Here is a 22365-nt window from a genome sequence, read left to right as displayed (position 1 = left end):
GAAGGATCTTTTTTTAATTATATAACACAGTCTTTAAATTAGAAACTAGAAACTTGTATTTGCACACTGAGACTAGAAGAGTCCAGTCTTGGGAGTTAGTATGTGTGTCACAGAGGCAGACCCAGTCTGTGACTTTTCTTGCAAACCACTGCCCCAGCAGGGTCTGCTACAAACATTCCATGTCCTATTCCACTGCTGCAAATTCCTCCTTCCCCTAACACTTCTCTCTCTGCCCCAGGACTGCTGGGGGAAATAAGCACGACGGGCAGGACAGGCAGGATAGAGGAGAGATGGGCTACCCAGCTTTTCCTTTCCAGCCGTTTCTTCCTTTCCCTTCAGGTTAGGTCAGCTATGAGGAAAGGGTAGGATATGACATCTGCTAGTCAATTCTTTATGCAAGTGCGCAGCATTGCTTCCACACGTATTGCCCAGTGCTATTATGTGCCAGGACTGCCTGTCACTAACTTGGATCTTAGAGGATGAAGGCATGGCAGAAATGTAAAGACCTGGCTCCTGTAAGCAAAGGTTAGGTAATGTTCTCAGCGCCTAAAACAGAAACAATTCATTTCCTTGTAGAAATGTTGCCGTGCATCATGGGTCGTTTCTGTCAGGTATTTCTATGCCAGAAATGTCCTTCCTTTCTCACTTGACACTCTTCACTATTGAACTATGTCATGTCCTCCTAAAAGTCAGGTCTTTCCTGACCAACCCATCTCCTACCCTTGAGCTTGGCACTTGACATCATTGTACTATTAGGATTATTTGTCTCTTCTACCAGGCTGTTAATTCCTTGAGCATAGAGACTCTTCCCTTACATATTCAGCCCTCAAAACAATGACTGGCATGCAACAACAGATGCTCAGCATGTTTGTTGAAAGAATAGAGTATTCTTTTAAGGCCATTTTGCAATGACCAAGGAAAGTGTAAGGGTGAATTGCAATTAGGTACAGCTGTCAAGTGGCAGAAAAACCAAGTAACATTAAAGTGGTTTGTTTTCCTCTCATATGAAAGAAGACAGTCCACAATTGGTATGAGGCATCCAGCTCCCATCTTTCTGCTTCTCCATACTGAATGAGTCGTTTTTCTTTCTCAAGTTCAATTTAAAGCCCAAAACAGCTACCAGAGCCCCAGACATCAGTTCCGTGATCAAGATCCAGAGGAGGAAGAGAGGAAGGGCAAAAAGACTTCTCCCAACTGAGAAGTCATCCAGAATAAAATTGGAGCTCTGTCAATGATGAAGAAGGAAAAATGGGATACTAGGTAGTCAGCTAGGTATCTCTCACAGTAAGTAGTATTTAAATGGAAAAATATCTTCTGAATGCCAAATAATTTGTAAAAGAATTTTTATTAGTAAATTGTTGACACTCCATGGATCGTCAATTTGTAAAGAATTAGAATACAGTAAATACTTTTCACTGACCACAATTTCCATGATTCAGAAGCTATTTCAGAATTCTGCAATACTCATGAGCTACCAGGAGGATCTGTTGTGCTTTTTTTTTTAAGATTTTATCCATTTGACATAGAGTGACAGCGAGAGAGGGAACACAAGCCGGGGGAGTGGGAGAGGGAGAAGCAGGCTTCCCACTGAGCAGGGAGCCCGACACAGGGCTCAATCCCAGGACCCTGGGATCATGACCTGAGCCGAAGGCAGACGCTTAACGACTCAGCCACCCAGGCGCCCCATGCTTTTAATAACAACAATACGTAAGTAACATTTATTGAGCATTTAGTATGTATCAGGCAGCATTCTAAGTATTGTGAGGGAATTCACTCCTTTAATTATGACCCTTTTTTTGCAACTAATGAAACAGGTACATATTGGTTAAGGAACTTGGGCAAGATCACACAATCATTATCAAGGAGCTGGGATTCAGACAAAAGTTTGACTCAAACTTAACCTGTAGACTACCTGTGTACCAGTAAGGTACTGCTTAAATCACTTTGAGAAATTAGTTATTACCAACCTCAGGAAAAAAGCTACCCTAAGCATTGGATAAAACAAATGAGTACATAACTTCAAGAATAAATGACTTACACACTTTAAATGACTAAACTGTGATATGTGAATTACAGCTAGGTAAAGCATTTTTTTTTTTAAGCAATGGAATCCATCAGCCTCACCATATATGAGGAGACCTTGAAGAGTTCAGTGTACATGAAATCCCTCTTATGAAACAGAGATAAAAATTTCTGATCTCATGATTTAATTTGCAATGAGAACATATAAAAATTACTTAGTGCGATGCGTAGCACACAAAAAGTGATCAGTACTGCTATGGAAGATCGTAAAATCATAACCCACAATTTTATAAACTCAAATCCTTAAACTAATTCTTAAGTCCCCTTTTGCTGTCCCTGAGGCACCTGTGCAGCATGAGCCCATCTGAGATAACACAGTTGGGCAGAACATCTCATGATTTTCGTAAAACATGAATTTGTCTTACGACTTACCAATTTAAAAATCTCTTGTCCTCACATCTTTCAAGCTGTTCAGAAAAAGGGACTGTCCTATTCATTGTTTTGTTTTCTAAAAGAACAGTGAGATGACTCTAAAAAAAAGTGGGGCAATCTTTGTGCATGCTATTTCTTCTGAAAAGTGAATGCCCCTTTATAACCATCTTCTTTCTGTGATTCTCAGAAGTCTGCATCACTGATCATTCAATAATCCCTCAAATATTTATTTAGAACCTACTATGTATCAGAAACTGCTTGTCCCTGAGGATGACAATGACATTATTGCTCACATTTACAATCTAATGGTCTGTGACCAAATTTCTGAAACAGCATGTAAAGTTTCTTTGGGAGGCTGCTGCCACTCAGCATTGCTTGAAAGTAAGTAAAAACAATCAGATACCATTTACTGAATGCCTGCTCTGTTGCAGGCTCTGTACCAGGCACTACACATTCAAATTATCTCACATTAATTGAGGAGTTAGGATGAGGGCATAGACCAGCCCACATGCTAACCAACACCTCAGTTAAACCATGGCTGGAGTGAATGGGAATTGGACAATTTCAGAGGCAGAGGACATAATCTGTCACCATATTATACACGGGTTGATTTGACTGCCCTGAGTAGATACATGGCCCTGTCTCCTTATTTCACATGTAACTTTCAAGAACAGATAAAAAATTTCAAATAGAGAAGGAACATTCATCAGTCCAAATTCCATGAAATTTTCATTCATTGAAATGAACACTAGTTTTAAAACAAAGCGGAATAACAGGGCTGGAGCCAATATCAAAAGGTCATTTGCCTTTAAAGATTTTTTTTTTATGCCTTTAGACACAGTTATTATATCCAAAGCATAAGATGTCATGAAGTATTTTATGAAGTTGTATGGTTTTAAATCTCAAGTAGCTGCTGTTGCAATATGGTAAAAAAAAGTAACATAGCTTCGAGAATGACATAATCACCTGGCTTTCTGGTTAAAATGCCACTCCCTCCCCATCCAGACTCAGCAATAAGATTATTGAACTGAGGTTTTATTTTTTTTATTTTTTTATGCAGCCATCTTTATTATAATTCATAAATACATTATAAACAGACCTGAATTTTTTTTTTAAAGATTTTATTTACTTATTTGACAGAGAGAGACAGAGCGAGAGAGGGAACACAAGCAGGGGGAGTGGGAGAGGGAGAAGCAGGCTTCCCGCCGAGCAGGGAGCCCGATGCGGGGCTGGATCCCAGGACCCTGGGATCATGACCTGAGCCGAAGGCAGATGCTTAACAACTGAGCCACCCAGGCCTGGATCTTTAATAAGACACTTAGGATCTGATAGGCTTCTGTTTTCCATTCAGTTATGTAGTTAGAAAACCCAGTTTACTTAAGAACAGTAGAAAAGGCCAAGTAGCATCTTAGCTTCCTGAAGTTTTCTCCTCACAGGCATTCGGGAATCTTTGGGCTTTGTGGGTCAAAGACCAGATTGTTAAGACATGCCTATATTCAGTGCTGTCCACATTCCTTAAATTTCAATGGGCACCTGTCCTATGGAACATTCAACTTGTTCCCCAAATTTAGTACTCAGTTTTAAAGAGGTCAAATGTGCCCAAGTTTCCAAACCTCCAGGCTTATCTTATAAAAACAGCATTTATCATTCATTTTGCCAACCCTCCCTGCCAAATAAAGGACCCAAAAAGGGTAAGTGTTAACTGCCAATGATTGGTGAGGCTCCTCTTCTCTCCTCAAATCAAATTTACTTGGAATCCTGCGTGATCACTGCAAAATAAGGTAGGCAAGAGCTTAATCCAGTAGTACTTGGAAGGGAGAAAAGGTTTTTCTTTCCAATCAACCTAGATCCAGATAGAGGGAGCTGTTTCCTGCATGGTTTATCTCCTCAGTCATCGTCCAGAGGATTCTGAGAAGCTGTAGGAATATGCAGGCACAGACTCAAGGCCCGGCTTCATCTCCAACGTCGTGGAAAGGGACTGTACATCACGGGGCAGAGCCCTATGCTCCCGTACGCCACCTGGACGGAGCCCGGGAAGAGTGACCTCCCGGGAGTATCCACGTTGGTTGGACTGAGGTTTTAAACAGATATGTGGGCATTCTCATTTTTACTTACTCCCTATTAAACAGGGAGTAGGTCCTCCAATGGCTCCACCCAATTAAATCTGAAGCCATAGTTAAGCATGGTCAGTGATATGCACATAAGGTCTCCTGCAAGGATGAAGGCAGGAAGGTAGGAGCAGAATGAATGGGAGTTTCACCTACTGCAGGGCATCACATTAGAGCCCGGCTGAAAGTCCTTCCAGAAAAACCTCAGGATGTGTTGATAAAAATTTAAGCAGATCTATTGTTGGGAAAGAATGGAACTCTATTATAATCAGGTACAGATGCATCACACTGGAAGATCAAATACGCAACTATTTGACAAGAAGGCAAATTAGAATTATTGTGAAGTATAGCTTTTTCACTTATATATTTTTTTCATTTGACTTCATTCCTTTAAAAAAAAAAGTCAGACGTTACATGAACTTTAATATTAATCTAGCTTTGGCAGAGATGTGGTGGTTTAATGGATTAGAGCATTTAGCTTTTTACCCCAGAGAGCAATATTTCTTCCTTTTTCCATAATTAGATAATCTGCTCCTACCTATTACCAGGGCACTAAGTTTCAAATTCTTCATACACCTGAGCAGGCTGCTACATATATGGCCATCTTAATTTTAGTCTTGATTTATTGAAGCTGAATTACATTCCTAACTTCCGGGAGCTCTGGGTGAATTTTATTGCAAAAGCAATGGGGAGAAAGTTACCATCATATATCTCTCTTGCTGGCCAGAGCCAGAGCTTTTAGATACACAAGGGGCTCTATATCCCACTGCTCCATGTCTTATATGCTGAATTTATAACACTTTGAAGCCCAGCTCTAGGGTTACATACAGGCATATCAGAGATGAGATGGGGAATTTGATTTTGCAATAATGATTACTTGTTGCTGGAGCCCACATTCCTGCAGGCTCTGCCTTTATTCCCAATACTGCTGGTGAATAAAACTAATTCCACCTGCTACCTAATCTAGCAAAACTCATCTTTCACTTACGAGAGAGGCCCAAAAAGGTAGACAGGAAGTCAGGAGAATTTGAGATCTTGAATATCTTTGCTATTATGTCTCAAGGATTTCTGCTTCCATTATCGTGATTCCTTTAGGAATATTTTAATCTTTTGAACTTTCTTTGTGGGGAGGATGAAAGCTTTTCATCTTTTCCAGCCTGGTGAGTTAATGTGATGGCTCATGCGTGCTGTCTCTTCCACTTCAAAGAGACTGGGTCCCTAGGGCTAGCCAATTGTATTATGGATCCTGCAGATTTGGCTTGCCATTCCTGCTGAGTGTCATCTGTCCTAACAGTCTTGCAGGGGATACTTTTTTCCCCCTTAACATCATCTGCCTGAGAAATTTGTGCCTGGCAGGCCTGTCTGTCCAAATTAAGCTTGAAATACAGTAGCCACACAACTAATTTGACAAGGCATAGCTCTGAACAACAAGGCCAGAGGCTTGCTGTGACCAAGACCACAAACTTCCAGTTATCGGATTACCAATTCCAAAGTTTCTTTGGTGCAGTCCATGAACCAGTCTGTTCACGTAATGTAGGTTATCCTTCCCCTACTGTCTCATTGTTCCTGACCTTCTACACACACACCCTTATCTTAAAGTCACTTAGAGATTTTTAACCCTCTGGCTGGTTCTCATCAGCTCTGTAGTTTCTGACTGCTTTCAGCATTTGACTTGAGCCCTGTTCACTTGGATAAAAGAACTCTAGAGTTGACTATCACTGTCAGAAGTTTGGGGAATGCGTAACAGATATCACACTAAAGCAGGGGTTCTCAGACTTTAGTGTGCATGGTAAATCACCTAGCACTTCTCAAAACACACGTTGCTAAGCTCCAATCTGAGTTTATGTGATTTGATAGGTCCAGTGTGGTGACCACACCACGAGGACCATTGTAGTACACCTGTCCAAAGCTGGGGTGACAATCAGGCATAGAGTAGCTGTATCACTCAACAGCTGGTACTTTTGTGACATTTTCTGAAGGTGTGACCAGTGGGGGGATGGAGCTCTCTACGTTTTGATTAGTCAGCCCCATCACAGGAGCACAGGTCCTCTTTGTGGTGGCCCTGCAGTTGGGTGCCTCATGTTCTCCAAGTGGTGTAACTACAACAGAAGCATTTGTAGGGGTAAGAAGAAGGATTGAGGACAGGACTGTTGAGTGGTTGCCACCTGGAAGACAGCTGATCTCAAAGCACAACATGCTACTTCCACCAAAATCTCAAGTCTAGTGTGCCCGGTGCATTCCCAAAACTTCATGAGATTAATATGTAGAAATATTTACCATCTAACCCCCAAAGACCCTCTAGTCTTTTTCTCTCCTTTGCTTTCATTAGTTTCTTCCATTTTTAATTTTTTTATCTGCTTCAAAAATAGGTTAGACAGGGCACCTGGGTGGCTCAGTTGGTTAAGCGACTGCCTTCGGCTCAGGTCATGATCCTGGAGTCCCGGGATCGAGTTCCGCATCGGGCTCCCTGCTCAGCGGGGAGTCTGCTTCTCCCTCTGACCCTCTTCCCTCTCGTGCTCTCTATCTCTCATTCTCTCTCTCTCTCAGATGAATAAATAAAATCTTTAAAAAAAAAATAGGTTAGACAAAAGGGGATAACAGTAATGTCAACAGAAAATGTGCCAGAGGAAATCTCAGGAAGCAGATATGATAAAAAGCAAAATAAATTTAGGAAGTCCCTTCCCCCAGTTATGCTTATCCTTGATGAACTTATAGCAAGGAATGAATTTCAATTTTGTTCTCTGTATGTATATAATTAAGTGCTCATTTTATTTCTATTTTCTAATTTTCATAAGCTTCAATATGGATGTAGCAATTATTACACTGAAGTAAGAACTTTACTCCTACTAAATTAATATTATTTCCATGATTTAGAAGTCTTAACTCTCAAAAAGCACAATAATTGGAAAAATCCCTTTACAATTCCATGGTTGAAAAGTGTCTGATATTGAGTCTCTGGAAAATGATCTTGTAGGTATAAGATGATGGTGAGAACAGCTATTCTTAAAACACAGAAGTAGTTAGTGTATGATTCCATGCATGTAATACTTTTTTTAAATTTTTTTTTAAAGATTTTATTTATTTATTTGAGAGAGAGAGAATGAGAGATAGAGAGCACGAGAGGGAAGAGGGTCAGAGGGAGAAGCAGACTCCCTCCTGAGCAGGGAGCCCGACGTGGGGCTCGATCCCGGGACTCCAGGATCATGACCTGAGCCGAAGGCAGTCGCTTAACCAACTGAGCCACCCAGGCGCCCTGTAATACTTTTTTAAAAGACCAAATTTTAGAAATGGAGAATATATTATAGGTTGCCACGGGTTGGGATGGGGACAGAGAGGAAAGTAGGTGTGATTACAAAAAGGTATCCAGGGGGATCGTTATGGCTTTGAAACTGTTCAATATGTTGACTGTGATGATGGATACATGAACCTACAACCTAAAATTGTACAGAGCCAGGGGCGTCAGAGGGGCTCAGTCCGTTGAGCATCTGACTCTTGGTTTCAGCTCAGGTCAGGGGGTCATGGTCTCAGGGTGGTGAGATTGAGCCCCACACGGAGCTCAGCGCTCGCTGAGCGCTTGGGATTCTCTCCCTCTCCCTCTCCCCCTGCTCCCGTTAATAAATAAATAAATATTTTAAAAATTGTATAGAGCCAAACACACACACACACACACACATACACACACCATGAATACAAGCAAAATGGGAAAGGTGGATAAGATCCATGGATTGTATTGATGTCAATATCCTGGTTGTGATTTTAACAGTTGCAGAATGTTACCACTGGAGGAAAAGGAGGTGAAATATACAAGGAATCTCTATTATTTCTTGCAACTGTGTGAGAATCTGTAATTATCTCAAAGTTTCATTTAAGAATACAGAAAAATCTCATGGATCCAGACAAGAGATAACACAAGACCTTTGGCAAGATGACATAGAGTCCAAGGACATGCTCATAGAAGCCCTAACCCTCGCTGAAGTGCATGATGCAACAGCACTGCTCATGTGACTCTTTTCTGACTTTTTGCTACGGACCTAAGCATTCCAGACAACAACATAACTCAGTGATATACAGAACAGAACAATCAAACAGCTAGAACATGTATCTGCAGACTATAAGCAACAGACCTGAAGAAGAGTAATTGTATAGTGATTTAATATTGTTCCCTCTGGTAGACTATACACTCACTGAAAGAAGGAAAAGGCTGAGCAGTCTTGCTCACCCCTGTATCTCAGCTCCTAGCACTGCACTTGGTACATAGAAAGTGCTCACTACACGCTTGTTAAATGTGTTTGAATGAAAAAAATTTACAGCCCATATGTCCTTTTAGAGGTAGAATGACTTCTCTCTTCCCTCCTTCCCAGTCTCCCTTCCCCACTCTCTCCTCACCCACCATCTACAGGTAAACACACACACAGGGACCAAGATTGTTTCTGCCACATTGCAAGTTGCACAGTCATTTAACCTCTCTGTGCCTCAGCCTCCTCATCCGTAAAATGAGGATAATAATAACAATAATACCTACTTCAAAGGACTGACATGAGGGTTAGATGAATTAATATGTGTGAGCACTTATGACATTATCTGGCGTATCATGGGTGCCGTGTAGGTATTTGTTCAGTTGCAACACAATTCTGACACTGATTACAGGAATTAGCTTAGACCCCACAGGTAACAGACACCATTCTCTACAAGACTGCCCTCACTTTAGACACCAGGCACAAGCTCCAGGTTCCTAAGACACCCGTGTTTCTGGCCAGCTGTCTACAAATTTTGGAGGTTCCCACCCTACCCCCTCGGGTTCAGTAATTCATTAGAATGGTTCATAGAACTCAGGGAAGTACTGTACTTATGATTATAGTTCTATTGTAAGGGATACAAATCAGGACCAGCCAAATGAGTACATGCATGGGGTGAGATCTGGGAAGGTCCCAAACATGAAGCTTCTGTATCCTCAGTACGCCCCATCCTCTAGATACATCAGTGGGAGATTACCAACTGGGAAGCTCACTGGAGCCTCTGTGTCCAGGAGGTTTTATTGGGGTTTTATTACTTAGGCATGGATGCTTGAATTATTGGCCATGTGACTGAACTCAGTCCCCAGTCCCCCTCTGCTCCCCAGAGGTCAGTGTTATTTCATGGCTCAAAGCCCCAACCCTCTAATCAGACGTTGGTCTTCAAGCATGGCCAGCTCCCATCCTGAAACCATCTAAGGGCCCTTGGGAGTGACCTCGTTAGCATAAACTCAGGCCACCATGAATAACAAAGACACTGCTATCAATTGAGATATTTGAGATATTCCAAAGATTTAGAGGTTATCTCCAAGGAATCAGGAATAAAGATCAGCCCAATTCTTTATTATACAACATCAATAAAGTTTACTGAATTGAATAGGCAGAAAGGGCAAGAAAAGCATTCCAGGAAGGGAGTGTCTAAAGAGAAGCAGCAGAAATATGCCTGGCACAGTCATGGCACAGTGGAAAGACCCCCCAAGCTGACTGGGCTTTGCTACGTTGAAATGCACCAGCCTTGTAGTCTAAAGACCAGAGTTCTGACGACGGTTCTGCTATTTGATAGCTACCAGCCATCTCATGGGAGTATAGGGATCATTGTAACCCATCGTAAATCCTGTCTAGGAGAGATGGGCATAATTGAAACAGAGACCATTTAGTGAATTTATTTATTATTTCTCAAAATTTTACTATTTGTTACCAATGTATTATTTCCCCCCCACAAAATTCATTATTTCTCACAATACTGTGGTTGGAGTGTTATGGAACCTGGATTGGATCGCCCGTGGGAAGAACCAAGCAGCACTCAGAGATCTTGGAGGATAGGAGGTTTATTTAATGCCCACGGGCTCAGAGGAGAGTGGTCTCCAAAGGTCTGAGCCACAAGCACAAAGGGGGTAATTTATACACTTCTACTTCCGCATACTAGGCAGTCTTGGCATGTGTGGGAAGCTGGGCAGGGAGAAGAACCTGGAAGAGCCCTGGGGCAGGGGCTGGGACTCCCTTGCTGGGTCGGTCGGCCATCTTAGGACACAGAGTTCCCTTATCAGGAGTAGGCAGTTTTCGGGCTTGTGTGGCGTTATTAGCTCCACAGCAGTTCATGCGACTGCGTTCAAAAAGGTTGATGGCTGGGATGAAAAGAGCTGAGAATGACTCCCTCACACATCTGTGGCCTCATGCTGACTGCTTGCTGGCTCAGTTCTCACCCACATAGCCTCTCTCTACATGTGATGTCTCATCTTCCAGTGCTTCTCCACATGACGGCCTTCCTACAGCAGGACAGCCTGGACTTCCTGACAAGAGAGCAAAAGTAGAAACCGCCAGGTGTCTCAAGGCCCAACACCGGCCCAACATTTTTTCCACCATGTTCTATCTATCCAAGCAAGTCACAAAGCCCGCCAGTTTCGAGGGGAGGGGAGACCAACTCTATCTGAGCAGCATGTTGCATGTGTACACACGGAGGGAAGGAATCACTGCAGTCACCTTTGGATACTCTAGCATGTTCTCTGACCCTCAGTTTACTCATCAAAGTGGGTATTTTAATAGCTACCTCAACTAGACTCATGAGAAAAGACATGTCATATGATATGTGATAGCGTTTTATAAATTGTAAAGTGCTAAAAAAGTACAGGATATTTTAGTGGTGGGTGATAAATGTGGATTGGAAGAATGAGAACAGATTATGCAGGGCTTTAAAAGGAGATAGAGGAGGTTATAGGAGTCATAATAACATTTATTGAGCATTTGCTATGCGCCAAGAATTGTACTAAGCGTTTTATGGGTATTATCTTCTTTAATCATCAAAATCTTATAAATGGATATTTTATTGCCATTTTTACAGCTAAGGAACTGCAGGCAAGAGGCAGAGCCAGAATTTCAACCCAGTTCTGTCTGGTTCCAAAGTCTTAACTACTACTGTACCAAAATTCTTCTATCACTTAGAGTCAATCAGCAGTTGGGTAGGGGGAGATAGCTGCTACCCCACAACTACTGAAACAAAATTTTTGAATGTAGAACCCGGAATCTGCATACTTAATAGCCACATTAATGTGGAAGAAGCATTAACCTCACTGTATTATAGGGAGCCTTTTCAGATTTTTCAGTATTTCAAAGACACTGAGAAGACAAGCTGAAAGGAAATTTAGCTTGCAGGTGCAGAAGAAAACTTGAAAAAGAAAAGTACTTAGAAGTGGGGAGAATAATGAAGGCTTTAAAAATAATTACATTTTCTAGAGGTTGATGCTAAAGCTGAGGGAATGGAATTGAGACTAGAAAGCTTACAAATCAGACTCAATAACTTGCAATTAATCAAGAGTACATTTCATGTATTAATTCATCTATTTTATGCCTCTTTGCCTTTGGGCTTGTTATTTCCTTCGCTAGAAAACCCCAATTTCCATCTTCTTCTCACCCAACCTGATCAACCTCTCTTCATTTCGGTTCTGAGGACAAATAGGTGCCTCCTCTGGGAAGTCTTTCCTGGCCACCTCCCACCCCCAGGTGTCCCACATGTGTACTGTACCTTCCTCAATGCTATCATTTATAGGCTTCATATTCTAAACGTTGGCTTATGTTCCATCTTCAGCACTAGACTGCAATACCCTGGAGGGTAAGGGCTGTACAGAAAGGGACAGGGGGAGACTAGATGATTCTTAGAAAGAACCACTGGATGAACATAGGAGGTGAAGGAGCCATTGCAAAGCTGCACATTGTCTGTACTTTGAACAAACATGAAGACTTGTTGAGATTACAAGATGAACTTTATGGAGTTTAACAAACCGCAGCAATTAGATACATGCAGCTCCAAAGTTGACATTTCATGACCACAATTCAAAGCTGCCTAGCAAACCGGTCCCTTCCGTAATTACATGTATTTTATCTTAGACCATATAACAACCAGTTGAAATTTTGTACATACAAATACCAAGAACAAATTTGTTTTTTCTTCACATGGGCACGAATGAGCCTAAGTGATTTGGGCAAGTTACTTTAACCCTGTTTCATTTGTTAGAAAGAAATGGTAAAACCGTTTCCCTGAGTTGCTATGATGACTAAACGCGGCAATGCCCCTCAAAATGCTTTATAACATATTGGTGGTAGGTAATAACAGAGATAATATACTTCTACTACTATTAATATTATTCTGCGACTGTATCTCCTCTCTCCCATCCTCTCTAAACCAGAATAAATTCCAGCGAGTTTAAGGAGAAACGACTGAATTTCACACCAACGTTCCAATTCCGGCCGCATTTGCCCTAACCCAGCATGGCGGCATCTGCTTCTTGAAGTCCCCATCTCTGGCTACACTAACGCAATTGCCCGCTGGGTAGACTCAGCTTTCCCTACGCCCTTTGATGACGCCCTAAACCCGCGCCCGGAAAGCGGGCAACGCAGGTCTGCGCAGGCGCAACGCGGAGGCGGGTGGGCGGAGCAGGTCGCGATGAGTGGCGGAGAGACGGAGACCCCTGTGGGTTGTGAGGCCACCCCGGGCGGCGGCGACAAGAAGAAGGATTCGCTGGGGACCGCGGGCTCGCCAGCGCATCTTATTATCAAGGGTACGGAGTGGTAGGGCTATCGCTGTGGTGGAGCCCGGCGCTACTCCACCTCCCAAGCGGCGCCCTCTGACCCAGGGCCGCTCCCCAGGGCGCCTCCCAGCTCCCGCGCGGCCTCGCATTCGTGGGAAGTTGGGGGAGTAGCGGCCAGAGCCCGCCTGGTTTCCTACGCCAGATGCCTCCCAGTAACAACCAACCAACCCAGTCCCTCTTACTTTTTCAAAAAAGCCGCGGATGTGCGTCTTGGGCCCCACCCCTTCTCCCCTTTCCCTTGCAGGGGACCTTTGAGCGCGGAGCTGCTTTGGACGCTGCCTCACGACGGTCCTATAACGCTTAGGGAGGCATGGAGCTTGGGTGTCGGGTAGGGCCTGCGCCCCCCGGTAGGTCGCTTAGGAGTTGGGTGACTTTGGGTGGTCTGCTTGACCTACTCTGCCCTTGTCTGCTCCTGGGTCATGCAAGGAATAAATGAGATAACATATATGAAAGCGTCTTAAAACATGAAAGCGCCATACACGTGTAGAGATGTCCATTTGTCTTCCCTGCTTTGCGCTTTGAGAAGGGTACATCCCGGATTCTCACAGAACCTGAATACTCGACTCCCAAAGCTCGCAACAACCCTATTTTCCTGTAGCAAGATCTTTGCCGGTTAGGTACGGAATTTCTCATCCTCAGTCCGTATCCATTCTTAATCCCATGCTGACCCTGTCTGTCCTAGCATCTTGCAGCATGGAAGCCCTCGTAGGATGCCAGAGTCCTTCACTACCAAGAGAATGACGTCCTTTGGTTGCTGCCTCTTTCATTTTGACCTTACCTGTCAGGACTGTAGACCGCTCAGCACAGCTGGCTGTGGGTTGGCTATTTTTCTAGACTTCAGGTTGTAAAAATCTGATTAGGGGTGTGGGAGTGGTGCGTGAGTGTCGGGGCTAAAGTATAAATGTTTATATGTGCTAAGTGAACTGCTACTTAAAAATGTTTTTAATTGCCGTGAAATACAGGTAACATAAAATTTATCTTCACCATTTCTAAGTGTACAGTTCAGTGGCATTAGTACCTCCACATTATTGTGCAGCCATCACCACCATCCATCCCCAGAACTTTTCATCCTCCCAAACTGAAACCCATTGTACCAGTGAAACACTAACTCCCCATCTCCCCCTCCCTCTAGTCCCCAGCAACCACCGTTCTACTTTCTGTATCTGTATGTGGCTACTCTAGGTAATTCATACACATGAAATCATAAAGTATTTGCCCTTCTGTGACTGGCTTATTTCACTGTGTATAACGTCCCCAAGGTTTATCCATGTGGTAGCATGTGTCAGAATTTCCTTCCTTGTAAAAGCTAAATAATATTCCACTGTATGTATAGACCACATTTTATGTAGCCATTCCTCTCTGGATGGACCCTTGGGTTGCTCCCACCGTTTTGGTTATTGTGAGTAATGCTGCTGTGACCATAGGTATGCAAATATCTGTTTGAGTCCTTGCTTTCAGTTCTTTTGAGTGTATGTGTACCCAGAACTGGAATTGCTGGATCAAATGATAATTCCATTTTTATTTTTTTTGAGCAGTCACCATACAGTCCTCTGTAGTGGCTGCACTATTTTTACAGTCTCACTCACAGTGCATAAGGGCTCCCAATTCTACACATCCTCACCAACACTTGTTATTTTGTGTCTTTGGCAGTGGCCCTCTTTAATGGGTATGAAGTCCTGTCTTGTAGTTTTAATTTGCATTTTCCTAATGATTAGTGATGTTGAGCATCTTTTTATGTGCTTATTGACCATTTGTATATCTTCTTTGGAAAAATGTCTATTCAAGTCCTTTGCCCATTTTTTAATCAGGTTGTTTTTTGTTGTTGAGTTGTAGTTCTCTATATAGTCTGGATATTAACCCCCTTGCTCATGGATGATTTGCATATATTTTCTTCCATTGCATGGGTTGCCTTTTCACCCTGTTGATTGTATCCCTTGATGCATAGGTTTTGGTTTTTTTTAATTTTCATATATTATTTTTTAAAGGTAATTCAAGGAAAGTTTTTCAAGTTAATTGAAAATTGAGTTTTAATTAAAAAATATGTCCAGAATTTCCTTGACTTTTTTTTATGGAACCATTCACTCTTTTCATTCTGAAAATCTATTTTTAGTTCATTCTTATTTAAAGACCATCGGTTGTGAACAGATCATTGTTGAATTTTATTGCCAGAGTCTAGTGAAAGGGAAACATAAATAAATGATTTCAGGACTTGTGCCCTGGGTCTTTAAGGGTTTCTGGCCCATGGTTTGGGTGTTAAGAAGTAAGAACTGGGAAACAGGGAGGGCTTCCTGGACACTGTAGTGTCTGATCTGAGTCTTGAAGAGTCAAGTGTTAGCAGTTAATAAAAGAAGGCAAGGCTATTTTGGACTTAGTTTAGAACAGCATGAGCAAAGGTGTGGAGGCATGGCATGTTTGGGAAGCTACATGTATTGCTACAGTGCAACTCTGAGAGAGGTGGAGTTTGGTAGAAATCAGACCATAGAAGACTTCTCGCCTTTTTAGGGAATTGGACTTTTTCTTGAATGGCAGGAAACTCTCCAGCAGTAAGTATGAGAATCATGTGGTTAGATTCATATTTTAAATAAAGCACTCAGGCAGATAACTGTGGATCCTCATCTTGTGCGTTGGGTGTTAGTGAATTTGTCTAATTGCTAAAATGAATTTGTAACTCCAAAATCAATACTGATGGTGTTTTCATAGTCATTCCCACATGCACAGAATAGAGAAAAATTTGAGTCTCCCTACATGCACATTTGTAGTTGAGACTGAACAAGGCAATGCTCTGCTTTTTGTTTTAGCTCTTACACCATAAGTGTCCTTTTTGCTTTTTATTTAGTGCCATATTTTTCACATTTTTGTGCTTTTTGATGGTGATTTTGCTTTTTAAAAAGATCCCCAAGGTGTAGTGCTGAGTTTTCCCTAAGCACAAGAAAGCTGTGGTGTGCCTTACAGAGAAAATACTGTATTAGAGAAGTTTCTTTCAGGTATGAGTTAGAGTGCTGTTTGGTGCAAGGTAAATGTTAATTAGTCAACAATCTAGAAAAAGGAAGGGCATTCACCAATTTGTGTGTTAGGCCAGTCTGGAAAGTGCCAAAGTAACATTTATAGCGTGTGATGAAGTGATGGGAAAGCAGCTAAATTTGTGGATTCCTGAGATGATTTAGAGAGCGTAGTGGACAGCATTGCTGTGAAGCTGAAAGCCAAAGGAATTCATGGTCGGTTGGATAAGGTCAGGAAAATGTTAAACCCTTCTGGTCTAGGGCTGGCCACACTTTCATAGGTGGTACAGTGTGAAAAATGTTTGACTTGCAGGTGAAGTAGGTTATGCAGGTAAAAATAACTGGTAAGTGTTAATACAGGAGAAATTGTTAACGCTGTAAGAGCAGATTTTGGAATGCTAAGACTGGCATGTTTTACAAGGATGTTGGTAAGCCTGTGTAATACAGATGGCATTTTGGTGTGACAGAAATGAGATCAGAGGCCTGCAGAAGGAAGCTAAGCCTGTATTTCCTCTAGGAACAGTAGTTCAGTACTTGCTAGTTCAGTGTTCGAGGCAACTTTATAAACATTACTACTGCAAATGACAAGAACTCTGTAGAGTGGGTTACAGAGAGGTATGACTGTGTTCGAATCATCCTAGTGAGACAAGCAGGGATGAAAACGAGGTAATGGATCTGAGAAGTGGTGAGGAAGAGTAACATCTGTTTGGTGATGTAAAGGACGTTATCAGAAAAATTGCAGTAAATTGTTCCATATGATATTACATTAAAGGCCTGGAAATTCAGGGCCAGAGGAGAAACTTCTTTTATTAGATAATGAGAGATCTACAATTGACTGTTTCTCCTTGTTTCATAGCCACAGAGCAGCATATTGATCTTCCATTAAAGTGCTCATCTCTTTTGTGTGAAGGGATTTTTGTCCATCTCCCACATTAGAGTATGAATTTTTGGAGGGCAAAAGATTATATCAAACAACGAAAGAATGCTTTGCGTGCAATAAGGTTAGGGTGGAACTTTCGTGAAAATCTGTAACTTATATTTACACCATCAGACTTGGAGAATTTTAGTCCTTGCGACTCCTGCATTGTAATGTGCTTGCTTTGTTGTTATAATGTTATAACAAAACTAGTTAGTGGCTTAATTTCTGTGGTCATGTGTATTTTCTCCCTAGATCTTCACTCTCTTAAATTTTGGGGCACAGTCAGGGTTTTAGAAGTGATCATTATCCACTTCTAAACAGAATTGAATTCTCTCTCCGAAGGTCACATAAGTTCTCCTTATATCAGGCTCCCCAAATCAACAAGGCTTAATGGCTTCTCCATCACATAGAAAAATACATGTTAACTCCTATGTCTTCTGTGGATGATATAAATAATTTGGTGTCTGAGATACTCCCTGGAAGAGAAATACAATTTTAGGACAACATAGTAAGTAGTATGATAGAAGTAATTGCCCCTGGTGCTTTGGGAGCATAAAGTGGGGGCACTCCTTGAAACCTAGGAGGAAGCTGAATAGAATCAATGAAAATTTCAAGGAAGTGTGATGTCTGAGCAGTTTTGAAGGAAGAACAGGGATTGGGGAAGAGTTCCAGAGCATGAACTATGACAAGGACACGAGAGGAGCATGATGTTTTTGGAGAACTGCAAGTACTTCAGAATTGCCAACATGGGGGGAAGGGTGGCTGGAGCCAGACATGGAGGACTGTGGGGGTGGGGGGTGGGTGGGCTACTAGGAGGCTTGAACTTCAGCCTGTTGGCCAGTTGTGTTTCAGAGACACTGGTGTTCACTGAAATGTGAGCAGATACTCTTTGCCACATAGGTTCTCTTATCAAATAAGGTCCACACGTGTCTGCATACTGTAGCCCTCACTTGGGCATTAATAGTTCATATAAGTAAACTACAGACTCCCAGAAGATCTGAGGCGAAGGAACCTGTCTAACTTGATTTTATCTATTTCCCAAACTTAACTCAGAATAGAACTTTTTTTTTTTTAATGAACTATTATTTTCTCACAGAATTACAGAAGTGTTCTGGGTAATGAATCATTGAAGAACTTAAGCAGAAGTAATACTTCTTTTTATATTTTTTTACTTAGCATACGTCCCAATATGTATCCTTTAAAACTCCTTAAATAGAGAATTGAAATATTGCCTCATTGCATGTCTGCAAAAATAAAAAAATTAGAGGAACAGATTATGCTAGTAAATAAACATGAATGGTACATGTTCTTATTTGGAGATTTAATTTCCTCCAGGAGTTTTGAGGTTTACCTCTTAAATTATATAGTTGTTGCAAAGTAGTATGAATAGAATGACTTAACAAAAACAGTTTGAAATTCACAACTTTTCCCCTTAACTTTAACTTTTTCAGACCTACCAAAAAGTACAGAGACCTGTGGGGCACCTGGGTGGCTGAGTTGTTAAGCGTCTGCCTTCGGCTCAGGTCGTGATCCCAGGGTCCTGGGATCGAGCCCCGCATCGGGCTCCCTGCTCCACGGGAAGCCTGCTTCCTCTCCCACTCCCTCTGATTGTGTTCCCTCTCTCGCTGTGTCTCTTTCTGTCAAATAAATAAAGTCTTTAAAAAAAAAAAAAGTACAGAGACCTGTAATGCACTCTCACCACCCATCTTAATAAATAAACATTCAAAGCCCACTGGGTACCTTGCTGTAATTGCATTGCTCTCCCTCCCCTTTAAAGTTAACCACTGTCTTGGTTTTGCTGTTTATTGTTCTCACGCATTTCTTTCTAGTTTTATTGCTTTTGGTATGTGTTCCAACAGGAAGTGTCTTTTGCATATTTTTTAAGTTTATATAAAATGGCTTTATCCTTCTGAAACTTGCTTTTTTGTTGAGCATTATATTTGTGGGATTTATCCATGTTAGTAAATGTAACCCTAGTGTATTCATTTTTACCTGCTGATTTATAGTATTCCATTGTCTAAGTATATTTAGATTGTTTCCTTTTTTCTTCTTTTGACATTACACTCATGCTGTAGTAAACATTTATAAATGTCTTTCATTTGTGTAAGAGTTTTTCTGGGACACCTAGGCATGAAATTGCTGGATATACATGTCTTGAGCTTTATCAGATATTGCCAAATTGCTCTCAGAAGTACTTACATTGTTTTACTGGCAGTGGATGAGATTTCCTCTCAGTCCAAGTCTAAACTAGAATTTAACCTACATCTATTCATGAGAATTGGGAAGAGTAAAACAAACTAGAGATACTAGAGATTGTGCCCCCCAGCGTGGATTAACTCTGAATTTCATTTTGTCTTTATAGACCTTGGAGAAATTCATTCAAGGCTTTTAGATCACAGACCAGTTATTCAAGGTGAAACCCGTTATTTTGTGAAAGAATTTGAAGTGAGTATTTAAAACTTATTTTGTAAAAATACTGCCCTAGTTGTTAGTATGTTAATATACAGAAGGGGACTTCTCTGGTTTTAAAGTCTCTGATTTCCATTCATGTGTTCATAAAATAGGCAAAGTAAAACTCATTAAGAGGCATTACCATTCATGGAAGGAGCTTAAGACTAGGCAGCAGGAGACTTGGGCTCAAGTGCTGGTGCCTACTCTGGAGTATTTAATATCTGTTGATCTCAGTTTTCTTCATCAGTAAAATGAGTATAGTGAAAAAAAGATTTTAAAGACTGATAGGTGTAGGTCTTCCAGATCCATTTTCTGTATTTTTTTCTCAGTTGGAGCATTAGCACCCACCCAAAGTACTCAGGTTAAAATAGGAGACTCATCCTTGACTGTTCTTACCCGGTTAATGCCCACTTTCAGTGACCATTTCTTTTGGATATTACTCATAAATCTCCATCCCTTCTAATTTGTGTGCCTGCTTCATCACCCCAGTCAAATCCAGTCTTTACCATGCTGCCAGAGTGCTCTGATGTTACTTTACTTTTTAAAACCCTTAAATAATATTTGCTGTCTACAGGATGAAATCCAAGCATCCTTCTCTAGGCCCCTACCTTGCTGGTGTTACCGTCTGCCACCCAGCATTTCGTGCCATGCTGCATCAACACTGAGGCACCAGCCTGCCATCCTGTTTCGTATTCCTGGTGTTTTACACATGTGTAATCGCTTCATTGTGCCTTAAACAGTAGTGCCCGAGCTGCTGTCAGATAGATGGTACTTGGTGTTGCACACAAAAATTTCATGAGTCTGTGTAAGTTGGGGTGCTATTTTCAAAGAAGACTCCAGCCAAACAGGAAGTCTAAACCTGCCAAAAGGAAAGAACCTTTTCATAAATCCTTTTTAAAACTACAGAAAGCCAGTGGCACAGAGCCCTCAAGATGAGGAACAGAGCTGTAGCATCAGATACCATTTCTGGGTTCAACAGACTCTTACTTAAAATCTGCATAATACCTAATTGACAGCGTGGTTGTAAAGATTGAAGGTATGCATGTGCACACAGTGCATGTGTCTGTATATCTTAGAATGTGATCTGGTATCTAGGAATAAGCAGCTGTTAGCTCTCTTCATCATCATTACTGTTTGGTGGGGTACAGATAATCTGGGACCCACAGAATATTATCCAGAGATGATTCCCTTAATATGCTATATGAAGATTATTACCAATTCCTTAGTGAGAATAAAGTCTGGGTATGGCATGGCTGGATTCTATGTTTAAAAGTCTCTCAAGGCTAAAATCAAGGTGTTGGTCAGACATTGTTCTTATTTGAAGCTTAGAGTCCAGTTCTTTTCCATGGTACAGTGAAGTTCCCATTTCTTTATTTGCTGTCAGCCAGGGGCCCCTCTGAATTCCTAGAGGCCATTCACATTCCTTGGCAGGTGGCCCCTTCCATCTTCAAAGCCAGAAATTGGGAGCACCTGGTTGGCTCAGTTGGTAGAGCATGTGACTCTTGATCTCAGGGTTTTAAGTTCTAGCCCCATGTTGGGTGTACAGATTACTTAAACCAGAAAAACAAAAACAAAACCATAAGTCAGTCTCGCTCACGTGGAGTCCCTCCCTCTTATGCTTGCCAGGAAGAGCCTAGACTCTAAAGGACTCACCTGATTAAGCCAGGGCCACTGAAGATAGTCTCCCTTTCTTAAAGTCAGCTGATTTGGGACCTTAATAAATCTGTAGAATGTATATACAGTAACACCTAGATAATGGTTTGATTGAATAACTGAGAGAAGGTGTGTGTACACTAGGGATGAGGGTCTTAAGGGCCATCTTAGAATTTTGCCTACCGTAAGCTCTTGTAACTACCTGATATTTTTCTTGTTATTTATTTGTTTATTGCCTGTCTTCCTTCATTAGAATAGATGTACCATAAAAGTCAGGACTCTTCATTGTATAAAAATGCCTTATTCTTCATTGTATTAAAAATGCCTAAACCAGGGGCACCTGGGTGGCTCAGTCAGTTAAGTGTCTGACTCTTGATTTTGGCTCAGGTCATGATCCCAGGGTTGTGAGATCGAGCCCTGTGTTAGGCTCTGCACTCAGTGGGGAGTCTGCTTGGGATTCTCTCTCTCCCCCACTCTGCCTCTGTCCCCCCCCACACACGCATACACACTCTCTCTAAAATAAATAAATAAATCTATTTTAAAAATGCCTAAACCAATGTCTGATGCATTGTAGGTGCTTAATATGATTCAAAAGAACAAGCAGCAGAGCCTTGACTAAAACTTGAGTTTTCTGATGTCTACTGATGTCATAAGTCATCTTTTTCATAAGTGTGAAAAGTTACACATTGCTAATTAGTGGCTGAGATATCCCTAGAATATGTGTCATTGTACTTACATCAGTGTTCTTTAAATAATGTCGATGGGGGCACCTGGGTGGCTCAGTTGGTTAAGCGTCTGCCTTCGGCTCAGGTCATGATCCTGGAGTCCCGGGATCGAGCCCCACGTCGGGCTCCCTGCTCAGCAGGGAGTGTGCTTCTCCCTCTGACCCTCTTCCCTCTCATGCTCTCTATCCCTCATTCTCTCTCTCTCAAATAAATAAATAAATAAAATCTTTAAAAAAAATAATGTCGATGGTTTCTATGAAAGGGCCATCTATACAAATGAAGCTGAGTGTTGAGTGGCAGATGAAAGAAGTGTTACATTTATGCGGTTGAATATCTTATGTTTAAGAGCTCACTTCCTATAGAAGCCAATACCTCTTTTAACTGGGTTAGAAGATAGTTGGCAAGAGAAGATGGGCTTGTGTCTGAGAGGAGAGGAATTACTTGCACTCCACATCGTGAAGCC

At 41.7% G+C, this 22365-nt stretch overlaps 1 protein-coding gene and 1 non-coding gene across 3 annotated transcripts in view; one reads left to right on the top strand and one right to left on the bottom strand.

Moving 5' to 3' along the window:
• Window positions 1-4315: 4315 nt before the first annotated feature.
• On the bottom strand, window positions 4316-4520 carry LOC113928159. Its single transcript, XR_003521836.1, has one exon. It is a non-coding gene; the product is annotated as a small nucleolar RNA SNORA73 family (small nucleolar RNA).
• An 8461-nt stretch (window positions 4521-12981) lies between these two features.
• The window catches only part of BLOC1S5 (biogenesis of lysosomal organelles complex 1 subunit 5), a 54506-nt gene continuing 45122 nt past the window's right edge, over window positions 12982-22365 (top strand). For both annotated transcript variants that reach the window (XM_027603765.1, XM_027603764.2), the window contains exons 1-2: window positions 12982-13125; window positions 19436-19518. In XM_027603765.1, the coding sequence (XP_027459566.1) occupies window positions 13011-13125; window positions 19436-19518 (198 nt within the window). In that variant the 5' untranslated portion in view covers window positions 12982-13010. The remainder of the gene's footprint in view (window positions 13126-19435; window positions 19519-22365) is intronic.

This window comes from Zalophus californianus, chromosome 7 (genome assembly GCF_009762305.2).
Source record: "Zalophus californianus isolate mZalCal1 chromosome 7, mZalCal1.pri.v2, whole genome shotgun sequence".
In the NCBI taxonomy this organism is placed as follows: domain Eukaryota; kingdom Metazoa; phylum Chordata; class Mammalia; order Carnivora; family Otariidae; genus Zalophus; species Zalophus californianus.
The sequence above is the reverse complement of the archived record's forward strand: the minus strand, read 5'-3'. Positions and strand labels throughout refer to the sequence as shown.